Raw genomic sequence first — 21739 nt, forward strand, 5'->3', positions numbered from 1 at the left:
CACTGCCAAGAATCCTGCCATTAACCCTGTATCCTGCAATCAAATTCAACTTTCCAAAATGAATCACTTCACACTTTTTTGGGTTGAATTCCATCCGCCACTTAGTAGGATAATAGGTCGGCATGACATCGTGGGCTGAAGGGCCTGTACTGTTCTGTGTTCTATGGTCTATTCACAATATATTGATCTTTATCTTTACAGAAAAGGACTGTATTGACAGAAGCATAAATAGGTGGATAGACATAGAAGGACACATTTCTCATCCATTTCAAAGACAGCACATGCTCGCTGCAAGCTGGAAAGCCTGATTGACAAAGGGTGAGAGCAAAACCTAGAAAAGTTCAAGACATTTCTAGTTTCTGTAATTTACTGACATAACCTCAGATATTTCAGCAGGTGGAAACCAGGGAATACGTTGCACTCTGAAACTTGCCTTGCACAGTTAATGTAGCAAATGCTCACACACTTTGCGGTGCACATGTTTATGTTGTGCCATTATTTTTTGTTAGAGACTTAACCCAGCTTGTCAGGTGCTCTCATCAACAAACCTTGCTACAGCACTCGACATCATTACTTCAAGCACAAGCCAACACAATGACTGGCACTCCAGAGGTTACAAGTGGTGCATAAGTCACTTTAGGATGTGAAAATGGAAAAGATATCAATTAAAATGGCAGATTGCTACTGACTGAAGGAATAGCATAACCATTTGCTTTTCCAAGAGTCTTGATGATTGTGGAGTCAAAGTCGTGTATGAAATGTGGGACATACCAGAGTTTGCATCTGCCTCCTTATCAAGTTTGGCGTAAAAGGAGAATACATGACTAAATTTTGCACTGCAGTCTGTCGGCAAGCTGTGTGGGGTCAGCGGCACCTGTCAGAGTCAGCAAGCACAACTACAAACCTCTCATGACTGAGGGCCCATTTCATAAAATAATATGCTTGGCACTGTCATGCTTGAAGCCTGTGTCCAGAGAGATCTAAATAATAGAGGTTCTAAATAATAGTGTAATTTACGTTACTATGTCAAAGCACTTGCCTTGACTGAGGGGCAACTCCATCACTGATTCTATCTGAGGTACGAATGGCTCTTCTCGGATTTGGAATCCCGTGACCTTCCTGATCTGCTTCTCAGATGTATGCAGAAATGCAGGACACATGGGTATACCTTTGGCATTATGTAGTTTGATGATATATGGAAGGCACTTGGGTTAGAAAGCTACCAGGAAGACCTGAGATATTGTCCCAACATCTTTTTTTTTCCCCAGCATTCTCAGAATGTTGCTTCCAAAACTTTCTACCCCAAATAGCTTCCTTCCCTGTGCTGCCTTAATGCTACCTTTTTTGAACTAACCTGTTTGGATGTTATAGCTACAGATTGTATCAGGACTTGAACTCCAGCCTTTGACTCAGAGATAGGGTGACTACCACTCTGCCACAAGAAGCTTAATGCCACATTTACAGCGAAATACTACTGTATGAGGCACTGGAAAGGAAGGGAGAATAAATTTGTGCATTGCTTTTAACAACTGATTTAAAGCCTCAACAAGAATGATCAACTCCAGAAATTAAATTGGAGGTTTTGTACTGAGATTAAGAGCAAATATGATATCTTAAAACCAATGGGCTAAACTATCAATTGATAATATAAATTTATAAGTTTCTTAACTCTTCTGTGCAGAGTAATTTTAATGTTTTCTTGTTTAAATATTTGCTGTTTCGGTATAGTTTACTATTTAGCCAAGATTAATAATTGATATAAATTTCAGAGTGTGTGACTTTCTTAAAGAGACACTTCTTTCACAAAAAAACATTTATATAAGAGAAGTCATCATTATCACAAAAATTTTGATATGTTTTCTTTTACAATGTGAGACTTATCATATGGCTATTTATGAAGATAAATCATATTAAGAAGTCAAGTTCTTGCTTTATTCGTCATGGTTTATCTGGACATATTGATGCTGGGGTAGCTTCACAATTTAACAATGATGTGAGTACAGAGGCCATTCAGCCCCTCAAATTTACTCCACCATTTATGGCTGATCTGTACCTAAACTTCATTAATTTTTTTGATTCTATTATTCCTTGACACAAATAAGAATTTATTAATATCAATTTTGAAACTTTCAGTTGAGCCCTAGAATTTTCGGGAGAGGATTCTTTTTTACTTTTTCCAAAGAACTACTTTCAGACATCATCACTGAATGACTTAATTATAATTTACTTTAATCAACCTGCTTGGACATGTTATGACATCTCCAAGGTAGGTAGAATCTGAAGCTAAACTTTCTTTTTTTATATATCTAGAAATACTCTTACATAGAACTGAATATTACTTTTTCCCCAATCCTCATGGTATCATTTTCATTAATTAATCACCACCAGTAAACCACTTATATTTAAAACGTAGAGTCCTTATAATCCCAGTGGATGGTAGGATTCTCTGTAATAAGAGAGAGACAAGTGGCGATGATTTAACCTGAGGGTCACCGTGCTTGGTCAGGTGAGGAAAGCAGTTCAGAAGGAGAATTCTTCAGTAAGGATTGTGGGTATTGGACCCACACTGTTAGCATCACGCACCAGCCATCAAAACAGCTGAGCTAAATTAAAGGTCAACGAGACCCTTATGGCTTAATTATAACATTGTGTTCTCCCTATTCTAGATTCTTCCACAGATGAAAATACTTTCCCCACGTACCCTTTTAAATAATTTAATTATGTTAAACACCTCAATTCAATCACCCTTTAATTTCCCATACTCAACAGAATACAAGCTGAATTTATGTAACCTCATCTCATAATTTAAAACATTGGTATCAATCTGGCGAATCTCTCCTGTACCCTCTGTGGGGCCAATATAGTCTTCCTGAGGTGTGTACTAGGCCCTCTGGCATCCATTTTATTTCACAAACGCATCAACTGATGTGTTATTCTGGGACTTTGTGGTCAATGATTGCTCCAACCACATTTTAATTCACACAGGCAGGCTTTCAGCAGGGAGAGCTGGAAAACAAGTAAGAATAGTTCGATTGGGCCTTTTTGACCCTACATGAGACATTGAAACCAGTTACGAACAATGTATAATGAAGTGTGGAGCTGGATGAACACAGCAGGCCAAGCAGCATCTCAGGAGCACAAAAGCTGACGTTTCGGGCCTAGACCCTTCATCAGAGAGGGTCTCTGATGAAGGGTCTAGGCCTGAAACGTCAGCTTTTGTGCTTCTGAGATGCTGCTTGGCCTGCTGTATTCATCCAGCTCCACACTTTGTTATCTTGGATTCTCCAGCATCTGCAGTTCCCATTATCACTTACAAAGTATCATTGCACAGTCATTCAGCCCATTATGAATATGCCAGCCAGAATGAGCTATTCAGAATATTCCACCTTCCAGCTCTGAGGCCGCAGCCCTGTTGGTTACAGCACCTCAAGTGAATACCAAGTACTCTTTCAAAGCAATGAGGAACTTCTGCCTGTACTACTTTATCACACATTGAATTCCAGGCCCCAACACAATCTAGGTGATTAAAATTGCTTCCTAGCTCTCCTTTAATCTTAACAATTGCCTCAAATCTATTCTTGACCCTTTCTACTAACAGAAATAAGTCTTCACTATCCATTCTATCTAGGCCAGTCATACTTTTGCACACCTCAATTATCCTTCCCCTAAGCCTCCAGTGTTCCAATGAAAAAGCACAAAACCTTCCTCAGAGTTCCAATTCTCCGTTCCTGATAAGTTCAATATAAATCTCTCAAGTTTGATCGCATCTTTCTTGTAATATAGTGACCAGAACTGGACAGAGCACTCACCTGTTGCAATCTGCCATCATCTTGGTTGAAACCATCTAACTGCTCATAAATCAGAAATAGAATCCATGATCTCTGCTATAAGAGATAAATTGTTGTATTGCTGCTGAACTTGGCCCTGCTCAAGATCAGGAAGTCTGAATGTATCTTGCCGTTCTTTCCTTTGAATCAGTAAACTGAGGCAATTCTCCAGTACTTTGGCTGAGAACCTTTGACTATTCTGAACTGTGCAGCTCTGTTCATTTTCGAATATTCAGGCAAGTTCCAATGTTATTTTATTCAACATCAATTCAACACGTTATTGAATAATGTTTAATTATTGTTGTGTTTAAAGTTTACCAATTCTGGTATTCCTAAAATCAATGTGTATTGTGTCATGAGTAAATGAAACATGACACTGTAAATGATATTTAATCATACGCTAAATACTGAATTCACTGGACTGCTCAAATTCGCTACTTTTTAAAATGATATTTTACAGTGTATATATTGTTTTATATTGGAAGCTTTGGCTCAGTGGCAGCAGTTATATCACATTAAACTGAGTAGGGAAATTTAGGTCCCTCTCCAGGGGTTTGGAGTTCTAGAATCCAGGCCAATACTCCTCCCTGTGAAGTGCTGAAGGGAGTCCTGCATTGTTAGGTAAAAAGGTACTGCATCTCCAGATGAGACATTTAAACATCAGGCCTGTCTACCTTCTCAAGTGGATCTGAGTGATTCCAATGTGTTATTTTAAAGAGCAGCAAGGTTATCACCAGCATCCTGGCTAATATTATCTCTCAACTAATATCACTAAAACACCTTATCAGGTTACTATCACATTGATGTTTGGTTGAGTTTATTGCATGCATCTTGGCAACTATGTTTTCAATTTATCATAGTCACTGCACATCAAAAGTACTTCATTCTAAATTGCTTTGAGAAGGTCTGAAGTTGTGCAAAGAGCTCTATAATTTATTATTATTATTATTTCTCATTCTTTAAATGCATCTTGAATTGATAACTTTTTGCAGTCAGAAATAGATTTAGGGTTGTACACCACCTCTACAAGTAGGAAAGGTCACCAGTCTATTACAGGTCAAATAAGAGAGTTCTCATGACTCACTGGAGTCACTGATACTGAAGAGAGAAATCATTCGGTTTCATATTTGTGGAGATATTTGCCTACCTTGCCTCCTATTGTATTTTGAATAGTATTCTGTTTGATAATGAGTCACCCAGATGTCAGTGTGGGATCTAATGGATTCATATAATGACCCCTGTTGGGAATATGGTATTCCACTGGATCACTAAGACAAAATCATAAGCCAATGATCAGGAAACATAAGTTCAAATCCTATCATGACATCTAGGAAAGATATTTTCAAACTGTTCAACAAAGTTGACAATATAGCATGTCCTGTCTCATGTAGACTGGGTGGTTAAGAAGACATTTAGCAGGCTTGCTTTCATTGCTCAGACCATTATGTGTAGGAGTTGAGACATCATGTTGCAGTTCTACAAAACTTTGATGAGGCCGCTATTGGATTATTATATACAGTCCTGATTGCCCTGCAATAGGAAGGATATTATTAAATTGGAGCGGGTTCAGACAAGATTGACAGGGATGTTGTCAGGACTGGATGCTTTGAGTCATAAGGAGAGGCTGGATATACTGGGACGTTTTCATTGGAGTTCAAGAGGTTAGGGATGACCTTTTTATAGACGTTTATAAAATCATGGAGGGAATGGATAAGGTGAATAGCAAAGATATGGAGGTGTCGGTGTTGGACTGTGGTCGACAAGGTCAAAAATCACAAACCAGGTTATATAAACCTATTGGATTATAACCTGGTGTTGTGTGATTTTTGGCCATGAATAGCAAAGGTCTTTTCCATGGGGTAGGGGAGTTCAGAACTGGAGGGCGTAGGTTTAAGATGAGAGGAGAAAGATTTTTAAAGGGACCTGAGGGGCACCTTTTTCATGCAGAGGGTAGTTATTATATACCTGTCGAGTAGTCAGGGCTTGAACCTGCTTCTTCTGGCTCAGAGGTAGGGACATCACCACTATGCCACAAGAGCCCTATGACAACTGAGAAATTTAAATTCAGTTGATGGAATAAAAATCTAGTCTCAGTAATGGTGATCATCTAACTTGTGTCTTGTTATAAAAAAAACTATCTGGTTTATTAAAGTTCTTTTAGGGAAAGAAATTTGCTGACCTTACTCATGTGACTGGACATGTTATATTGTGATTTTTTTTAATGGTACTTTAAAATCACCCAGCAAGCCACTTAGTGATATAATGATGGGCAATAAATGTCAGTGATGACCGCAAGACGTGAATGAATATGTGTAAAGCTCCGTTTGAAGCAGTCGGCCCAGAGGAGGGAAACCAAATGAATGAAGAGAATTTGAAGGTCCTGCAACAGCATTGTAGAGGGGTAGGGTGCCAAAACAAAACTGGCAAAAAGCAACAAGCCTAGTGGCAAATTCCATACATGTGAATGCTTTTAAGGCACAAAACTTCAAAACATAAAAACGCCTTCTAAAACTTCACTCGGCTTTCCTGAACACAGCTGTGAGTCTCTATAAGCAGCCTTGGAAATTACTATGTTGCTGACTTTATTTTATCACCCAGGTTTTGTGTAATGTAAAGGAGAACAAGAATAATTTTGGCAAAATCAGGAGCATTTTATGAGAAATAATCCAATGTGAAAGAAGGTCATATTGCACTAATGATGTGTTCTAAAGATAGTGAACAGCAATGGCCAATTCTAAATTCTGTCACTATAATGTTCAGTTTCAGGAAGAGGGACTCTATGTGTAGGACAGAAAGTTTGCAACCAGCCACCAACTGCCAAATGCATATAAAAGAAGGAGCAGTTCATCTGAGTTCAGTATATTATGGAATCGTCTGAACAGCATCTCCTTATCAACCTGACAGTCCCTGCTTCCGGCAGCTCCTTTTTTGTTTAGTCTGGTTTTGAGACATTTTGCTGTTGTTTTCATTCAAATTAGATAAATTTCCTCCAAATTAGACCAATTGTTTCCTCCTTAGTCCCTGGACAATGTGAACAATAATGTCAAGATGTTCATAAGCCTGCAAAAAAAAGTTTCTTATGATATTGTTTGTTTTTTTTATCCTAACATATAAAGGGCATGCATTCATGTAGCACCTTTTCATGTATCTGGAGTTGGAATTATTTCAGAACCAAGACAGCTGTTTTGTGAGCCATGAGTGACCAGAAAAATCTCCTGCGATCGATGATTTGATATTTTTTTCCTAATCTAAGCCATTTATTTAATCATTTGAGAGCTGTTAGCACAAAATGTGCTAATCCTTCAGGTCCTACCCAACAAATAATGAAACCACTGATGATCAATAGCAATGCAAACTTTTTTTTTCTAATCAACCTGTTCAGAGATGTCAGTACACATATCTGGAGCAGGTGGGACTTGAATCCAAATTTCCTTGCCAGAGGTAAGGGTACTACCACTTCAAGGGCCCAGAGAAAGAGCTATCCAGTCTCCCTCAATCCAAACTTTAGACTCACTTTAGAACTCCCTACCTGACATTGTAAAACTCTTCATCTAACAGAACTGCCAAAGTATTTCACCATATGGATGATCAGTGTTCAAGGAGGCAGTTTGACACCATCACCTCAAAAGAAATTAGAAGTGGCTGATAAATGCTGACCTTTCCAACAAATCCCATTTCCCTTTTTTTTAAAAGTAAGTATAATATTTCCAGTTGGACTGGTGTTTTAACTGTGTTCCTGATTTCCAGTCCTGGGAACCCAAACAATTTAGTACTGCCATTGGCTATGCAAGAACTATCTTTTGGGATCTCATGTTGGTGATTTAAGGAGAAATGCCCCATGCTGATAATAAATTTTTTACCTCTTCCTTACTGCATCTCTGAAGGAAATGCTCCCAGCTCAGACAGAGTATAATTTAGATGTTTCACAGAAATTCTGCACAATCCCTAAGTATTCAATAAGAAATGTGTCTCAACCTGGTGTAAGTTCTCTACTGAGTAAATGCTATTTGTTTCTGGTGGCATAGTTATGTATTTAAAAAATGGAATTAGAAGCTGAAGGTTTTTTTTGGATTTCTCAAAGTGCTATAGAAATCTCAATGTGGCGACTGAAATTTTGTTACTGCACAAGTGAGCTGGCTGAACTAGAAGTACACTGCTATATTTTTTACTATTTTCAATGATCAAAATCCAAATGTGTTTGAAATAAAAAGCAAAACTGCAAATTTTGAAATGGAAATGGAAATGAAAATATGAAACCTTGAAATATACTTGAAGACAGCAGTGATTCATGAATGAGGCCCCACATCACCTTCTCATCATCTAGAGATATGCTTTGGCAACAATATCCACATCCTGACACAAGGTAAGGGAAATAATCAAAATGCCTAATGGAATGTTGGCCTTTATGTCATGCGTGGAATATTAAAAGGCAGAAATAACGCGTTAATTGTTCAGGGCTTTGGTCAGGACTAAATAAATTACTGCATTCAGTTCAGGTCACAAAGTCTCATGATGGACGTATTGGCATTGAAAATGATAATTTACCAGAACATAATCAACTTACCTACCACTGATGTCAGACTTACAGGTCTATAGTTCCCAGGTTTCTCCTTACAGCCTTTCCTTAAATAAAGGTACAATATTAGCTACCCTCCAGTTCTCCAGCCCCTCACCAATGGCTGTAGATGATACAAATAGCTCTGCTGGGGCCCTGCAATTTCTTCCAAAACTTCCCACAAACAGAGGGTGGTGGTGGAGGGTTGTTTCTCAGACTGGAGACCCTTGACCAGGGGTGTTCTGCAGGGATTAGTGCTGGGTCCACTTTTGTCTGTCATTTGTTTAAACTATTTGGATGAGAATTTGAGGCATGGTTAGTAAGTTTGCGGATGACACCAAAATTGGTGATATAGTTGACAGTGAAGAAGGTTGTCTAAGATTACAAAGGGATCTGATCAATGTGGGCAATGTGCTGAGGAGTGGCAGATGGAGTTTAACATGGATAAATGTGAGGTATTGCATTTAGGTAAAACAAACAAGGGTAATTGTACAATTAATGGTAGGGCTGTAGATAGTGTTGTTGAACAGAGGACCTAGAGATTCAGGTTCATGGTTCTTTTGAAAGTTGCATCTCAGGTAGACTGGGTGGTTAAGAAGACATTTAGCAGGCTTGCTTTCATTTTTCAGACCATTATGTGTAGGAGTTGAGACATCATGTCGCAGTTCTACAAAACTTTGGGGCTGCTATTGGATTATCACATACAGTTCTGATTGCCCTGCAATAGGAAGGATATTATTAAATTGGAGAGGGTTCAGACAAGATTTACAGGGGTGTTGCCAGGACTGGATGCTTAGAGTCATAAGGAGAGGCTGGATAGACTGGGACGTTTTCATTGGAGTGTAGGAGGTTGAGGGATGACCTTTTTATAGAGGTTTATAAAATCATGGGGGGAATGGATAAGGTGAATAACAAAGATATGGAGGTGTCAGTGTTGGACTGTGGTCAACAAGGTCAAAAATCACAAACCAGGTTATATAAACCTATTGGATTATAACCTGTTGTTGTGTGATTTTTGGTCATGAATAGCAAAGGTCTTTTCCATAGGGAGGAGGAGTTTAAAACTGGAGGGCATAGGTTTGAGATGAGAGGAGAAAAATTTTACAAGGGACCTGAGGGGCACCTTTTTCATGCAGAGGGTAGTTCCGAATGAACCACCAGAGGAAGTGATAGAAGCAGGTACAGTTATAACATTTAAAAGCCATTTGGACAGGTACATGAATCGGAAAGGTTTAGAGCGATATGGGCCAAATGCAGGCAAGTGGGATTAGTTTTAGTTTGAGAAGTTGCTGAATAATAGCTAGTGCCTCTAAACTGTAGAAGCTATTACATCTCTATTCATCTACACAATACCATAGATGAGGTTCAGCAAGCAAAAAAGTCAGGGAAAAGGTGTTTGAAACATAGTTATGACAGCGTTTAAGAAATCAAATAATTATGAAGTTGTTTGTTTAATTAAGGAACATCCCTTTGGGAAAATAACTGCCATTACTGCACTTTTAATAACTATTTGTGTGTGTTGGTCATTTTACTGGAGAACAGAGAGTAGCGCAAGATCCGAATATTAGAAAAGAAAATGCAGTAGAATTTTTCAAATAATTTTTTTGCTTCTAGAATGTCTGACATTTGAAATATGAGACTGAAGACCTTATTCTGCATTCCAATTTCTCATTCTATGGCTCATTGTATGCAGGGCTTTACAAGGACAAAAGCGGTATCTACTGAGGGACAATGGATTCTGCTGCTGGTATGTAGGTGCATGTCCTTTTTAGGTTACAAGATACAGTTGCTGTTTATTGTTGAAGTGAACATTTGGTTCACCTCTGGTCAAGCTGCAGAAAAGAAACTCTGACCTTGATTCAGCAAAGTTTAACGAAGGAACTTGTAGACATAAGGAGTAGGCAGTTTCAGACCCTCGAGCCTGCTCCACCATTTAATAGGCTTGTGGCCAATCGCATCTTGGCCTCAACATCATTTTCCTGCCCACTCCCCATAACTCATTAATCCATTACTGAATAAAAATCTGTCTGTTCTCCTTCTTGGATTTATTCAGTATACCAGCCTCCACTGCACGTTGGTGTATTGAATTCCATAGATTCACAACTCTTTGAGAGAAGTACTTCCTCCTCCTCTCTATTTTAAATGTCGCCCCTTAGCCTAAAGCTGTAACTTCTCAGTCTAAATTTGCCCACAAGGGAAAGCATCCACTCGATATCTACTTTGTCAATCCCTTTTGCATATTGTACTTTAATTAAATCTCCTCTCATTCTTCTAAACTCTAGCAAGTATGGGCCTAAATTGCTCAAGCTCTCCTCATAAGACAAACCTTTCATCTCCAGGACTCATCTAGTGAAATTTATCTGAACTGTCTCCAATGCAGTTACATCCTTCTTCAAATGCAGGGACCAAAACTGTACACAGTACTCCAGATGCGGTCTCAGCAATGCCTCGTACAGTTGCAACAACACATCCCTATTTTTATCCTTCTTTCCTTTAGCAATAAGTGCCTAAATCCTATCTGCCCTCTTTATTACCTGCTGTGCTTGCATGAATTGCAGAAAGCTAGAATGCACGAGGACACCATACCGAAGCATTTTTCAAATTTTAGACCCACGTGGGCACATTTTCCTGCTAACGTTCTGATCTGAGCTGATGGTAATACTGGACAAGTCACAGCACAGATTGGAGCTGACTTTATAGACTATAAACAAATAAAAACCAAAATTTCAGGAGAAACTCAGAAGTCTGGCAGTATCTATGGAGAGAGAACACAGAGTTGATGTTTCAAGTCCAGTAACCTTTGTCAGAATTTATTGTTTTTATTTTAGATCTTGTTCATTTTAAAGACTACAAGTTTTCTGTTTCCTTTTAGTGACTGAAGAGGTCAGTCACAAGACATACTCACAAGAAGATGGCAATGTTAACAAGTACTTCTAACAACTGTTAGATGGCTCAGTTGGCTGGACAGACAGTATGGATTAGGTTAGTTCCAGCAACTCTGGGTTCAATTCCCTGTTCTGACTGGGACATGAGGTGAATGGGAAAGCATACAGAGGCATTTTTAAGATAGAATTAAGTTAAGGACTGAAGGTTCAGAAGACAGGTAAGGAAACATTACTTCACCCAGATGGTGGTGGGGACATGAAACTCACTGCCTTTAAGGAAGTCTTGTTACAACTCTGTGTTGTTGAGGCCTCACTTGGAGTATACAGCTTTGGCCTCTGTGCTTAAGAAAGGATATACTGCTATTGGAGACTGGAGACCAGGTTGATTACTGGGATGAAGTTGCCATCAAGAATGATTAAACAGGTTGGATCTTTATTCATTTGAGATTAGAAGAATGAAGGATGATCTTACTGGAACATAGAAGATTCTGTGGGGGCTTGCCAGGATAGATGTTGACTGATGTTTCTAATAGTAATGATATCTCAAACTAAGGAACATTGTTACAAAATAAGGGGCAGTTATTTAAAGTTGACATACAAAGCAATTTCTTCTCCCAAAGGGTAGTGAATGTCTGAATTTCTTTACCTCTCCCAGGCAGCTGTGGACGCTAGGTCAGCGAAAGTACTTAAAGAGAAGGTAGATAGATTTTTGAACTTTCAATAATTAAGGGCTATGATGAGCTGCAATAAGACAGGGTTGAGGCCTGGGGCAGATCAGTCAGCCACGATTTTTTTTGAATGGCGAGTCAGGCTTAAGAGACCAAATTGCTTACTCCTGATCTTATTTCTTATGTTTGACATTCACTGTTCACTGATTTATCTAATAAACCGCGAACATTAACAGAGAAGTCTGAGTCTCCAGCCTAAAGCAGAAATTTACATTGACACGTGGACAGTCCGTAAACCAGCATAAAACTTTATAGTACAACAGCAAGTCATTATGCTTCTTCCAGCTCTTTGAAAGAGACACCAACTAGTCTCACTCATTTTTACTTTCCCATTGTCTCGGATTTTGTTTATTTTCTAAGTTTTCATTCAGTCTCTGTATACGCAACACTGAAGACGTCATGTCAGATTCAAAACATTAACTAACTGTTTCTCCGTCCAGAGATGCTGCCAAACGAGCTGAATTTCTGGGAATTTGTTTTTTGTTTAATTTCGCAGCATCCAGTATTTTGCTTTTTATCCCAGCACACAAATACATTAATATAAAAATCAGCCTGGCTTCTCTACTATCACTGGCTTCTCTACTGTTTTTTCCCCTAAATACTAAGATCTGTATTCCAGCATGTCAAATCGAACGTGGCAACTTTATTTGGCTAACACATGCGAGCTGCTGGCATATACATTGAGCACATTGGTCAGTTTGCGCTTTTACATACTGTGAACACGCAGGAAGTAACACGGGCAGTGCAGAGGGTTTGATATGGAAGAAACAAGCATGAAAACAGCAAATGGGAAAACCTCATTCATTGGTGAGAATTGCATTTTACATTGAATATTGCACAGATGCGTTTTGCTTTACAATGAGGGCACTCAGGACTGCTACCGGAAAGTCAGAGGTTTTATAATTGGCAGTTTGAATTCTCTGGTTTCGTGGCGACCACGCATCGTTTGAAACGCAGTAATTTCGTAATTGCTGAAATATCCAACAAGAGATTTCGCCTCGAATTCATGGCGCGTTGGTTCTACGATTATTGGATGTGGCCTCGACGATTGCACACATTCCTAGTAACGAACGTATTTGGGTAAAAATAAGTAAACACAAGCGTGTAGCTGAAGGAACACAGCAGGTCGGGCAGCATCAAAGGAGCAGGAAAGCTGACGTTTCGGGTCAGGGTAAGATGCTGCCTGGCCCGCTGTGTTCCTCCAGCCCCACGCGGTGTTATCTCTGACTCCAGCATCGGAAGTTCTTACTATCTCTGGGTAAAAATGAGCGGCGTTGTACAGATTTTCCGTTGATCGTGATAATTGTGGAGGCTTTTGGCACTTAACTGTTCAGCAACTGGTTAATCCAATCCGCATCAATAAAGAACATTAAATCCTCGGGCGACTGCACTATGTCTGAACTGCAGTTTGACCTTCAGTAACACAGAGTATTTTTCGTTTTTTTGGATTACTCAACCTCTCAGTAAATTTCCATCCTCGAGATGATAATGGAAACTGCTGCCAGCGCATAAACGTACTTTGCCCGCAAGTTTTCAAGTTGGGAAATGCAAATATTGAAGACACGCCTGTACATTTTTTCGTATTTTTCTTAAATTTCAGCGGCAGCAGACAATGATTCACCGCCTTCCCCTCCGTGTCCTGCCCGTTCAGACTGGTTAATTTAAAATGATCTCCTCCTGAGAGCTGTACACATATGTAAATCAGGCAACAAAACAAAGTGTGTGCACAGCATTATAGGTAGAACAAAACAAAGTGTGAAGCTGGATGAACACAGCAGGCCCAGCAGCATCCTGGGAGCACAAAAAGCTGACGTTTCGGGCCTCGACCCAAAACGCAAGGGTCTAGGCCCGAAACGTCAGCTTTTGTGCTCCTGAGATGCTGCTGGGCCTGCTGTGTTCATCCAGCCTCACATTTTATTATCTTGGATTCTCCAGCATCTGCAGTTCCCATTATCTCTGATTACAATTGTAGGTAGAGCACCCTGCGACCAGTCGTTTCTATTTTGAAGAAGGGTAACTGGACACCCAGTTGGGGGGGGGGGGCGGGATGATGAGAAAATAGTAGCGGTTGCTTGAATAGCTCTTTCGAAGGCCGAATGGCCTTCTGCGCTGTAACGTTCTGTTGATTTCCATTAAGATTTGCTTGTTCGAACATGCGCCAATGAACTTTGTGTCTATGTGTGGTGCCCAACCGGCTATTCCTCCTCTCTTAATCTCTTTGAGGTTTAATCTGTTTAGTTTTCCGATGTATGAAAATAGTACAGCTGGGGGGGGGGGGGGGGGGGAGAGAGAAAGCTGTTTAAACCGGCATACAACTGCTCCTTTTGCCCCGATTTTGATTTCACGGTAATCTTGTCTTTTTGTTTCCCGCGGTTTTTTTGTTGATGCAAACCGCTTGCTACTTTCAAACTGATTTGTCTGGCGCTTTCTCAATGACTGTATTACCATGATTATAAACCGCCTCGAATCTTTACGAATTGATGAACGTGGCCCATTCTTTCCAAGATCTCTGTTCACAAAACCGCAGCTCCTTGTATCCACGTGTGTAATTCAGTGTGTGAAGAGCTCGCACGTCTTGCTCAAACACCTCGCAATGTGATAACCGAAAGAACATGCGGATGCTGCAAATCAGGAATAAAAACGAAGTTGCTGGAAAAGCTCAGCAGATCCGGCAGCATCTGTGAAGGAAAAAAGAGTTAACGTTTCGGGTTCGGTGACCTTAACTGGAAGTTATGAGGAAGGCCAACCGGACCCGAAACGTTAACTGATTTTTCCCTTCACAGATGAGCTTTTCCAGCAATTTTGTTTTTGTTTCTGCAAAAGGCTGTGCCAGGCACCGTTGTAAATCCAAAATTGACTGCCGAAAATAAAATGCATGTTGTCTGAGCGATGGAACTCGTCTTTAAGGATTCCACTCAAACAGACCCAGAAATTTCAGCTTCCTGACATGTGCAGCCTTCAATTTGAGAGCAAGAGACAACAGTGTAGAGCTGGAATAACACATCAGGTCAGGCAGCATCAGAAGAGCAAGAAAGTTGACGTTTCGGGTCAGGTCCCTTCTTCCTCTGATGCTGCCTGACCTGCTGTGTTCCTCAAGCTCCACACTGTGGTCTCTGACTCCAGCATCTGCAGTTCTTGGCTACCTCCAATTAGAGTGCAAAATGTGTTTGCGGAAGCGCGTGTTGCTTACTAGTATCACGATTTAAATCCTCTCGATTGCAGACAAGAATGTTTTATTCTAAAGATTCAAAGAACTGACTACAGTGGAGATCTGAAACAAAAAAACCCAGAAATTATCGGAGAAACTTAGCGAGACAAAGTTAACATTTTGAGTCTATGACTTCTTAAGAGCTTCCACAGATGCTGACAGACCTGCTGAGTTTTTCCAGCAGTTCCTGTTTTTGCAATAAATAATTACTCAGACACGCCTCCAAAGAGGAGGGAGGATCTCTCTGCGTCGTTCTCCAGCCTTATTTGATTATTGTTTCAAAGGGAGAAGCGATTCGAAAGTGGGGTTTGCAACTGTCCGCAACCAACCAATCGCTTGCGTCCATTGGACCGGGGTTCTATTCCCCCCAAGCCCAACGCCACTCCTCTCACACGTCACAGTAAACGGTTGCCGCAGTTACAGTGGTGACGTCTTAGGGAGGCGGCGCTCTCCGCGCGGCTATAAGAAGCGATGCTCCGGGCGAGGCCCGGTGTTCAGTCCGCCGGTCCCAGGCTGCAGGAGAGGCCGGCTTTAGTTCGAAAGCGATTGATTGCACACACCATCCCATTCACATTCCATCCCATTGCAGTCGGCCCGACTGCCCCTGTGGATCGATAATAACATGGCTGTGACTGAAACCGCAAGTGACTTCACATATTCCAAAATGAGAGGCATCGTCGTATTTCTAACTGGTACGTTACGTTTAGTCCTGTGTGTGTAGCATATTAAATAGTTGCCGCATTTAAACAAAAAGGTAGTCGAACCTCTCAGTAGGAACTGGCTGTTGTCAGCATTTGTCTGTGACGGGTCCATCGCAGACTGGCTGAGCAGATCACTTAATGTTAAGTGTTCTGTTCTGATCAATGGGGCTCTGGTGAAGCAAGTGTTGGAAATGTCTCTAGTCTTTTAGTCAACTCATTTTCATTGTTACTTCTAAACAAATGCATTGTAATTTGGGGACTCCGATTGTTACTTAATCGCATTAAGTATAAAACATGTTGCTGTAATCTAAATGATATGCAAATTCCTAGCCTCTTCTGGTGAATCATAAATTGGCATTCGTTTGTGCAATGTATTGTAAACGAGCATTCTTTTCTCTAAACGCTAGGCTGTGTATCGTGAAGACTAACTGATAACATCCTCCGAGTTCGTCAGGGTGGTCTTTTAAGCTTAGTGGGTTTCCAATATGTGCAAGGATTTGCGTTTTGATGGCATTTTATTTCTCCCCCCCCCCCCCAGCATTTATAAAGCAACGTAAAATGGGCTTGAATGACTTCATACAGAAATTGGTTTCTAACCCGCAGATTTGCCAGCAGTAAGTGTTTTTATTTATTATAACTTCAGTTTACTACCAATCTAAATCCTCGAATTAGTGCTGGAGGAACTCGGGTCTGGTACCATTTGAGGAAGTTAATGTTTCCAGTCTGGCACTGATGTTCTTATTGAAAGAAAATACTCTGGTTTTGAGTAAATCTCGAGTTGCATTTTGTTTTAGTCTCATATGGTTGAGACCAATATGTGATGCAAGGTTGTGTCGTTTGAATGCGGCTAATCAGCGATCCCAGAAAGCTACATTTTGAGGAAGAGAGGCCCTCTGTTTTCTATTTAACAGCTGCTGCTTAATCAGGGTTCAGAAACAAAACCTTGTAATTATCAAACTTTTGAAAGCTAGCTGTGCACAGCAGCTGCCCTGTCTACTTCACTGGCTGCATTTCAGATCGCGGCATTGCTTTTGAAACTTTGACATGTCAACACCTTTTTCTTAAAGGTTATGCTGCTGAATGCACAACCCTCCAATCAAACAGTGATAGCACGAAGCAAGTTTGGAACGGATGTTCGTGCTGAACGTTAGATCTGGGAGACAGCGCCTCTCTTAGGCCATTACTTTAAATTGAAAAGCATGTAAAAATAGAATTTGTCACTGTCATTAATCGGAAGTAAAGGCCACTTTTTTCTTTTAATGTAACATATATTTTGAATGATCAGGATGTTGTCATCTGTTTCTAATTTTATTCTCCTCTTGAAATTACAATACTTAGTCTATTATTTTGCAGCCCTGATGTTCGTGTTTTCTTACAAATTGACCAAAACCAACCTGATGAAGCAGACACCTACTGTAATTCTAACAGAGTGAGTATATCTTATGTTTGATTTTTGTTTTAGTTTATTACTGTCCAATTAGCAAGCCTAACAATTTGAACTTTATTTCACTGCAGTCAAGCCTTGGTTCAGAAGAATTTGACCTTTCTACATGTAGGTAAGATCATAGAAAATAGTGTTCAATGTTTAGAAATGTTTATTCGACTTTGGTTCGGTTGGTTGACAACTCCATGTAAACCAAAAAACCCAGAAGTTTCTGGGTTCAAAGTTGATTGCACCAATGCATTGTCAGATGTTTTACCATTGGTTGGATAGTTAAAATTTCAAATTTTTAAGGGCTCCAAAGACATTAAGGACCCCAGTAGAATAATAGAGTAGCAGTTATGATCCACAACTGATCACCATTGACTAGGTCAGGACTCTTAACTGTGGGGTTTTGCCAAGACAAAGTTCTCATTCTTATTATTTCTGTCCTGCTTTAATTTCTTTGAACATATAGTGTGAAGCCTTCAGACTTTGACTACCTCAGAATAATTGGCAAAGGCAGCTTTGGAAAGGTTAGTGCATGATTTTGATCTTTAATACAGTTTAAAAGCCATTTAGTGTTAATCTAATTAGTCATAAATGTATAATTAATGCTTTAATCTGCCTTACTTTAAAATGGAAATGTGTATTTTGGAATTCTGTAATTTGAGAATGTCATTCCTTCTAGGTGCTACTTGCCAAACACAAAGAAACTGAGAAATATTTTGCAGTAAAAGTTTTGCAGAAGAAGATGATTCTGAAGAAGAAAGAGGTAAGTGTTGACATTAAGGATGATGTAGGAAGAAATTAGAGGGAAGGTGGGGTGATTGGGACAATAATTCCCCTTTCTAGGTTTATCTATTCATGACGGAGCACCATAAAATGTCAAGATGAAACTTGGATTTCCCAGCCACTTCTCCAATGCTCATGCTGCAAAAGAGCAATTTTTTGGGTCCCCCTTCACTAGAGGGAGACAGTTATTGTTACTGACCCCTGGTGGCCATTTAAGGAATGGCTGAGACCGAAAGAGCTGAACTCCTTGGGTTGGTGTACTCCAACTTTGGTCAAGCAGAAAGCATTGTTAAATAGGCCTGCTGAAATGAGCCAAAACATTTCTGGATCTGTCTTAAGTCAGTTGACTCACTGGTTCTACCAATGAAGTTTTTTGCCCTAGACTATAAAGTCAAGGTGTTTATACACTGTTTCAATACCTGACCCAAATGTTTGTTTGTTTCCTTCTCAGCAAAAACAATCATGGCTGAACGCAGTGTCCTTTTGAAAAATATGAAACACCCTTTCCTAGTAGGGCTTCACTATTCCTTTCAAACTACAGACAAGCTCTACTTTGTCTTGGATTATGTGAATGGTGGGGAGGTAAGTAGATTTCTCAGAAGTATTTCACATTAATGCTCATTTTTTAAAAAACCTTACTACTGTACTCTTCTAACACTACTTAATTAGAAGACTAGCTGTGCCTGTAATGTTGCTAAGCCATTTGAGTTGGGGTCCAGGTTCTGTCTGTTGACAGACTGACTTTGACTTTGGCCAGACTCATGGTTGAAATGCTTACTTTCTGACTGCTGGCATTTTGAGAATTTCCAGTGGGCAGGTTTTAAGGTTACTTGTTCCCCCTGCAAACACACAACCCACTGACACAGATTTTACTTTGTTTTAAGGATCCCAGTTGCTTGTGATATCACACTTTGATGTGATCTAGACAGTTTAAAATTAGGTCCTATTCAACTGACTACTTGATTTTCAAATTAACTCAAACTTGTTGAAAATAACTCTTTAGTCAGGAGTTATTATAACCATGTTTCTCCTTCTGCTACCTTCTGAAGCACTTCACTTGCATTCTGTCAATTTTCCTCTGAACATTGCATGGTATGTTAGGAAGATTCCCTTTGTCCCCAATATTTCTGGGCAAATTTTCATCAGATGTAGGCAGGCCCATTGTTTATCTGCCTCTGGGGATAATCTGTCCTAGCTCCAATCTAAAATATATATTTCAGAAGTCTGTGACAGCTGGTTTTCCTGTTGCATGTGATCAAATGTAGAAGGCTGCTGAGTACTGTTGGTGACATTACTACTTGGACAGAAATTAGGGCAGTAAATAGGATAAATTGAAGTTATTGGATTTAAATTTATCACTGTCACATCTATTGATAGAGGTATTATTTTTGCATGCTGTATCTGGAGTGAGGAGGAGAACACATGACCTTGCCTATTCAGATTCTTAACCTCACTTTAACATTTCCAATGAATTGGAATTATTTATTTTGTTTTCCTAAACAATTGGCGTGGTTGTTACCATTCAGTGTACATACATGATCCCCTAAAGCAAGTAGCTAATCAAATGTTTGGAATGTTAACTTTCTTCTTGCATGGTGTTTTTTTCAGTTGTTCTATCACCTTCAAAGGGAACATGTGTACCTAGAGCCCAGAGCAAGGTTTTATGCTGCAGAGGATTGCCAGTGCACTAGGCTACCTCCACTCTCTGCATATTGTTTACAGGTATGTGACTAACTAGCAACAGTCTATCACTAATGAAAGCTAAATATTTTTACTGTCCCTTCTTGTGCACTTGAGTGATTGCATGTCCTTGATGAAGCTGTGGGTTGACCAGCTGCAAGGAGCAGTTAATGCTAAAATGCTTACAAGTTTGAAGTTAGTTATTTACAGGTCACGTGACATCAGAGTACATTACACTCAAATCTGAGAATCCAACTGCTCCATTTTCAACTAAGTTGTGCATCATCAGATGAATTTGGATGCTGAAAGTCTTCAGCTGATATCTCCTTGGCTTCGCAAAATCTCTCCCCCATTACAGATCAAAGAAAGCAATTTTAGCAAAAATCTGTCTGTCAACAACCAGGTTACTTTGGATGTTCAAATCAATGTTACCCCCAGTCTGAGTTTTAAGCAGTAAATGGTGACCATCATTTGAGGGAATGTAAAACCATGTGGGTTTCCTCTATTTGGAAGTTGTGATAAAATTACGATTCTACCCAACATTTTAATTTTGTGTTCCTGCTTGAAGCTTGAGTGGATAGGAAAACAAACCTTCCTAAAATTTTAGTCTGTATAAGCTTTCCCATTCAAGACTGAAATGAGACCTCTTTCACTACAGAAAGTGACTGACTGAAAAACTCAATATGTCTGGCAGCATTTGTGGGGAGAAACAGGAACCCGAGTCTCATATCTCTTCAGAGCAGTTCTGAAGAGTCACTAAGCTCAAAGTATTAACTCTGTTTCTCTCAATCTTGATTACATTATTTAGATCTCCAATATTTTGGTTTTATCCCTGGTCTTTTGATTTGTAATTTTATTTAATGTCTTGCACGTTCAATCCTTATTCTGTGGGTCATGGGCCATATTTTCAAATGTTCACTAAATTGAGTTTATTTTTTGTCTGTAATGTCTGAAGGCTTAGCCTTTTTCTTTCTTTATCCCTGCCTCATTTCACTGCTCCTGTGTTATTACCATCCAACTTCTTTTTAATGCAGAGACTTGAAACCTGAAAACATTCTCCTGGACTCTCAGGGCCACATAGTGCTGACAGATTTTGGCTTGTGCAAAGAAGGAGTAGAACCAAATGGAACAACCTCCACATTTTGTGGTACCCCAGAAGTAAGTGAGAACCTGTTCCTACAGTGTGACATTACAGAAAGGCAATTTCCCATTGAGATGGGCTGTGCCTTTGACTCTCTCTTGCACACACTCTTGAAAGTGTAACCCCTTGTTACTGATGTTGCAATTAAGTGTTTGAAGTTATGAACATTTCAATAAGATCATTCTTCTCTGCTTCAAGAGAAGAAGCCCAATTCTTCTGCAGACATCAAGGTGTGGAGCTGGATGAACACAGCAGGCCAAGCAGCATCTTGGGAGCAGGAAAGCTGATGTTTTGGGCCTAGACCTTTTATCAGAAAAATCTGACCCTTAAGGTTCTAGGCCTGAAACATCAGCTTTCCTGCTCCTAAGATTACTGCTGTGTTCATCCAGCTTCTACACCTTGTCTCAGATTCACCCAGCATCTGCAGTTCCTGTTATCGCTGATCCGATTCTTTGTTTTCTCTAATCTAACACACCTCCCCCTCTTCTCTCCCTGTCTCTCTCTCTCTCTCCCTGTCTCTCTCTCTCTCTCTCTCTCTCTCTCCCTGTCTCTCTCTCTCTCTCTCTCTCTCCCTGTCTCTCTCTCTCTCTCTCTCTCCCTGTCTCTCTCTCTCTCTCTCTCTCCCTGTCTCTCTCTCTCTCTCTCTCTCCCTGTCTCTCTCTCTCCCTGTCTCTCTCTCTCCCTGTCTCTCTCTCTCCCTGTCTCTCTCTCTCTCTCCCTGTCTCTCTCTCTCTCTCCCTGTCTCTCTCTCTCTCTCCCTGTCTCTCTCTCTCTCTCCCTGTCTCTCTCTCTCTCTCCC

The 21739-nt window shown here is 40.1% G+C and overlaps 2 protein-coding genes across 3 annotated transcripts in view; one reads left to right on the forward strand and one right to left on the reverse strand.

Annotated features, from left to right (window-relative positions):
- Positions 1-21739, reverse strand: part of si:ch211-15d5.11 (nuclear receptor coactivator 7) — a 342600-nt gene that overhangs the window by 245216 nt on the left and 75645 nt on the right. The window lies entirely within an intron of this gene.
- Positions 15668-21739, forward strand: part of LOC125464922 (serine/threonine-protein kinase Sgk1) — a 25500-nt gene continuing 19428 nt past the window's right edge. Inside the window, 10 exon segments of the mRNA XM_059654432.1 lie at positions 15668-15895; positions 16443-16518; positions 17258-17333; positions 17420-17460; positions 17803-17860; positions 18016-18103; positions 18571-18701; positions 19728-19793; positions 19795-19841; positions 20834-21058. Of these exon segments, the coding sequence (XP_059510415.1) occupies positions 15826-15895; positions 16443-16518; positions 17258-17333; positions 17420-17460; positions 17803-17860; positions 18016-18103; positions 18571-18701; positions 19728-19793; positions 19795-19841; positions 20834-21058 (878 nt within the window). The 5' untranslated portion in view covers positions 15668-15825.

The sequence above is a fragment of the Stegostoma tigrinum genome, chromosome 24 (genome assembly GCF_030684315.1).
Source record: "Stegostoma tigrinum isolate sSteTig4 chromosome 24, sSteTig4.hap1, whole genome shotgun sequence".
NCBI classification, from domain to species: domain Eukaryota; kingdom Metazoa; phylum Chordata; class Chondrichthyes; order Orectolobiformes; family Stegostomatidae; genus Stegostoma; species Stegostoma tigrinum.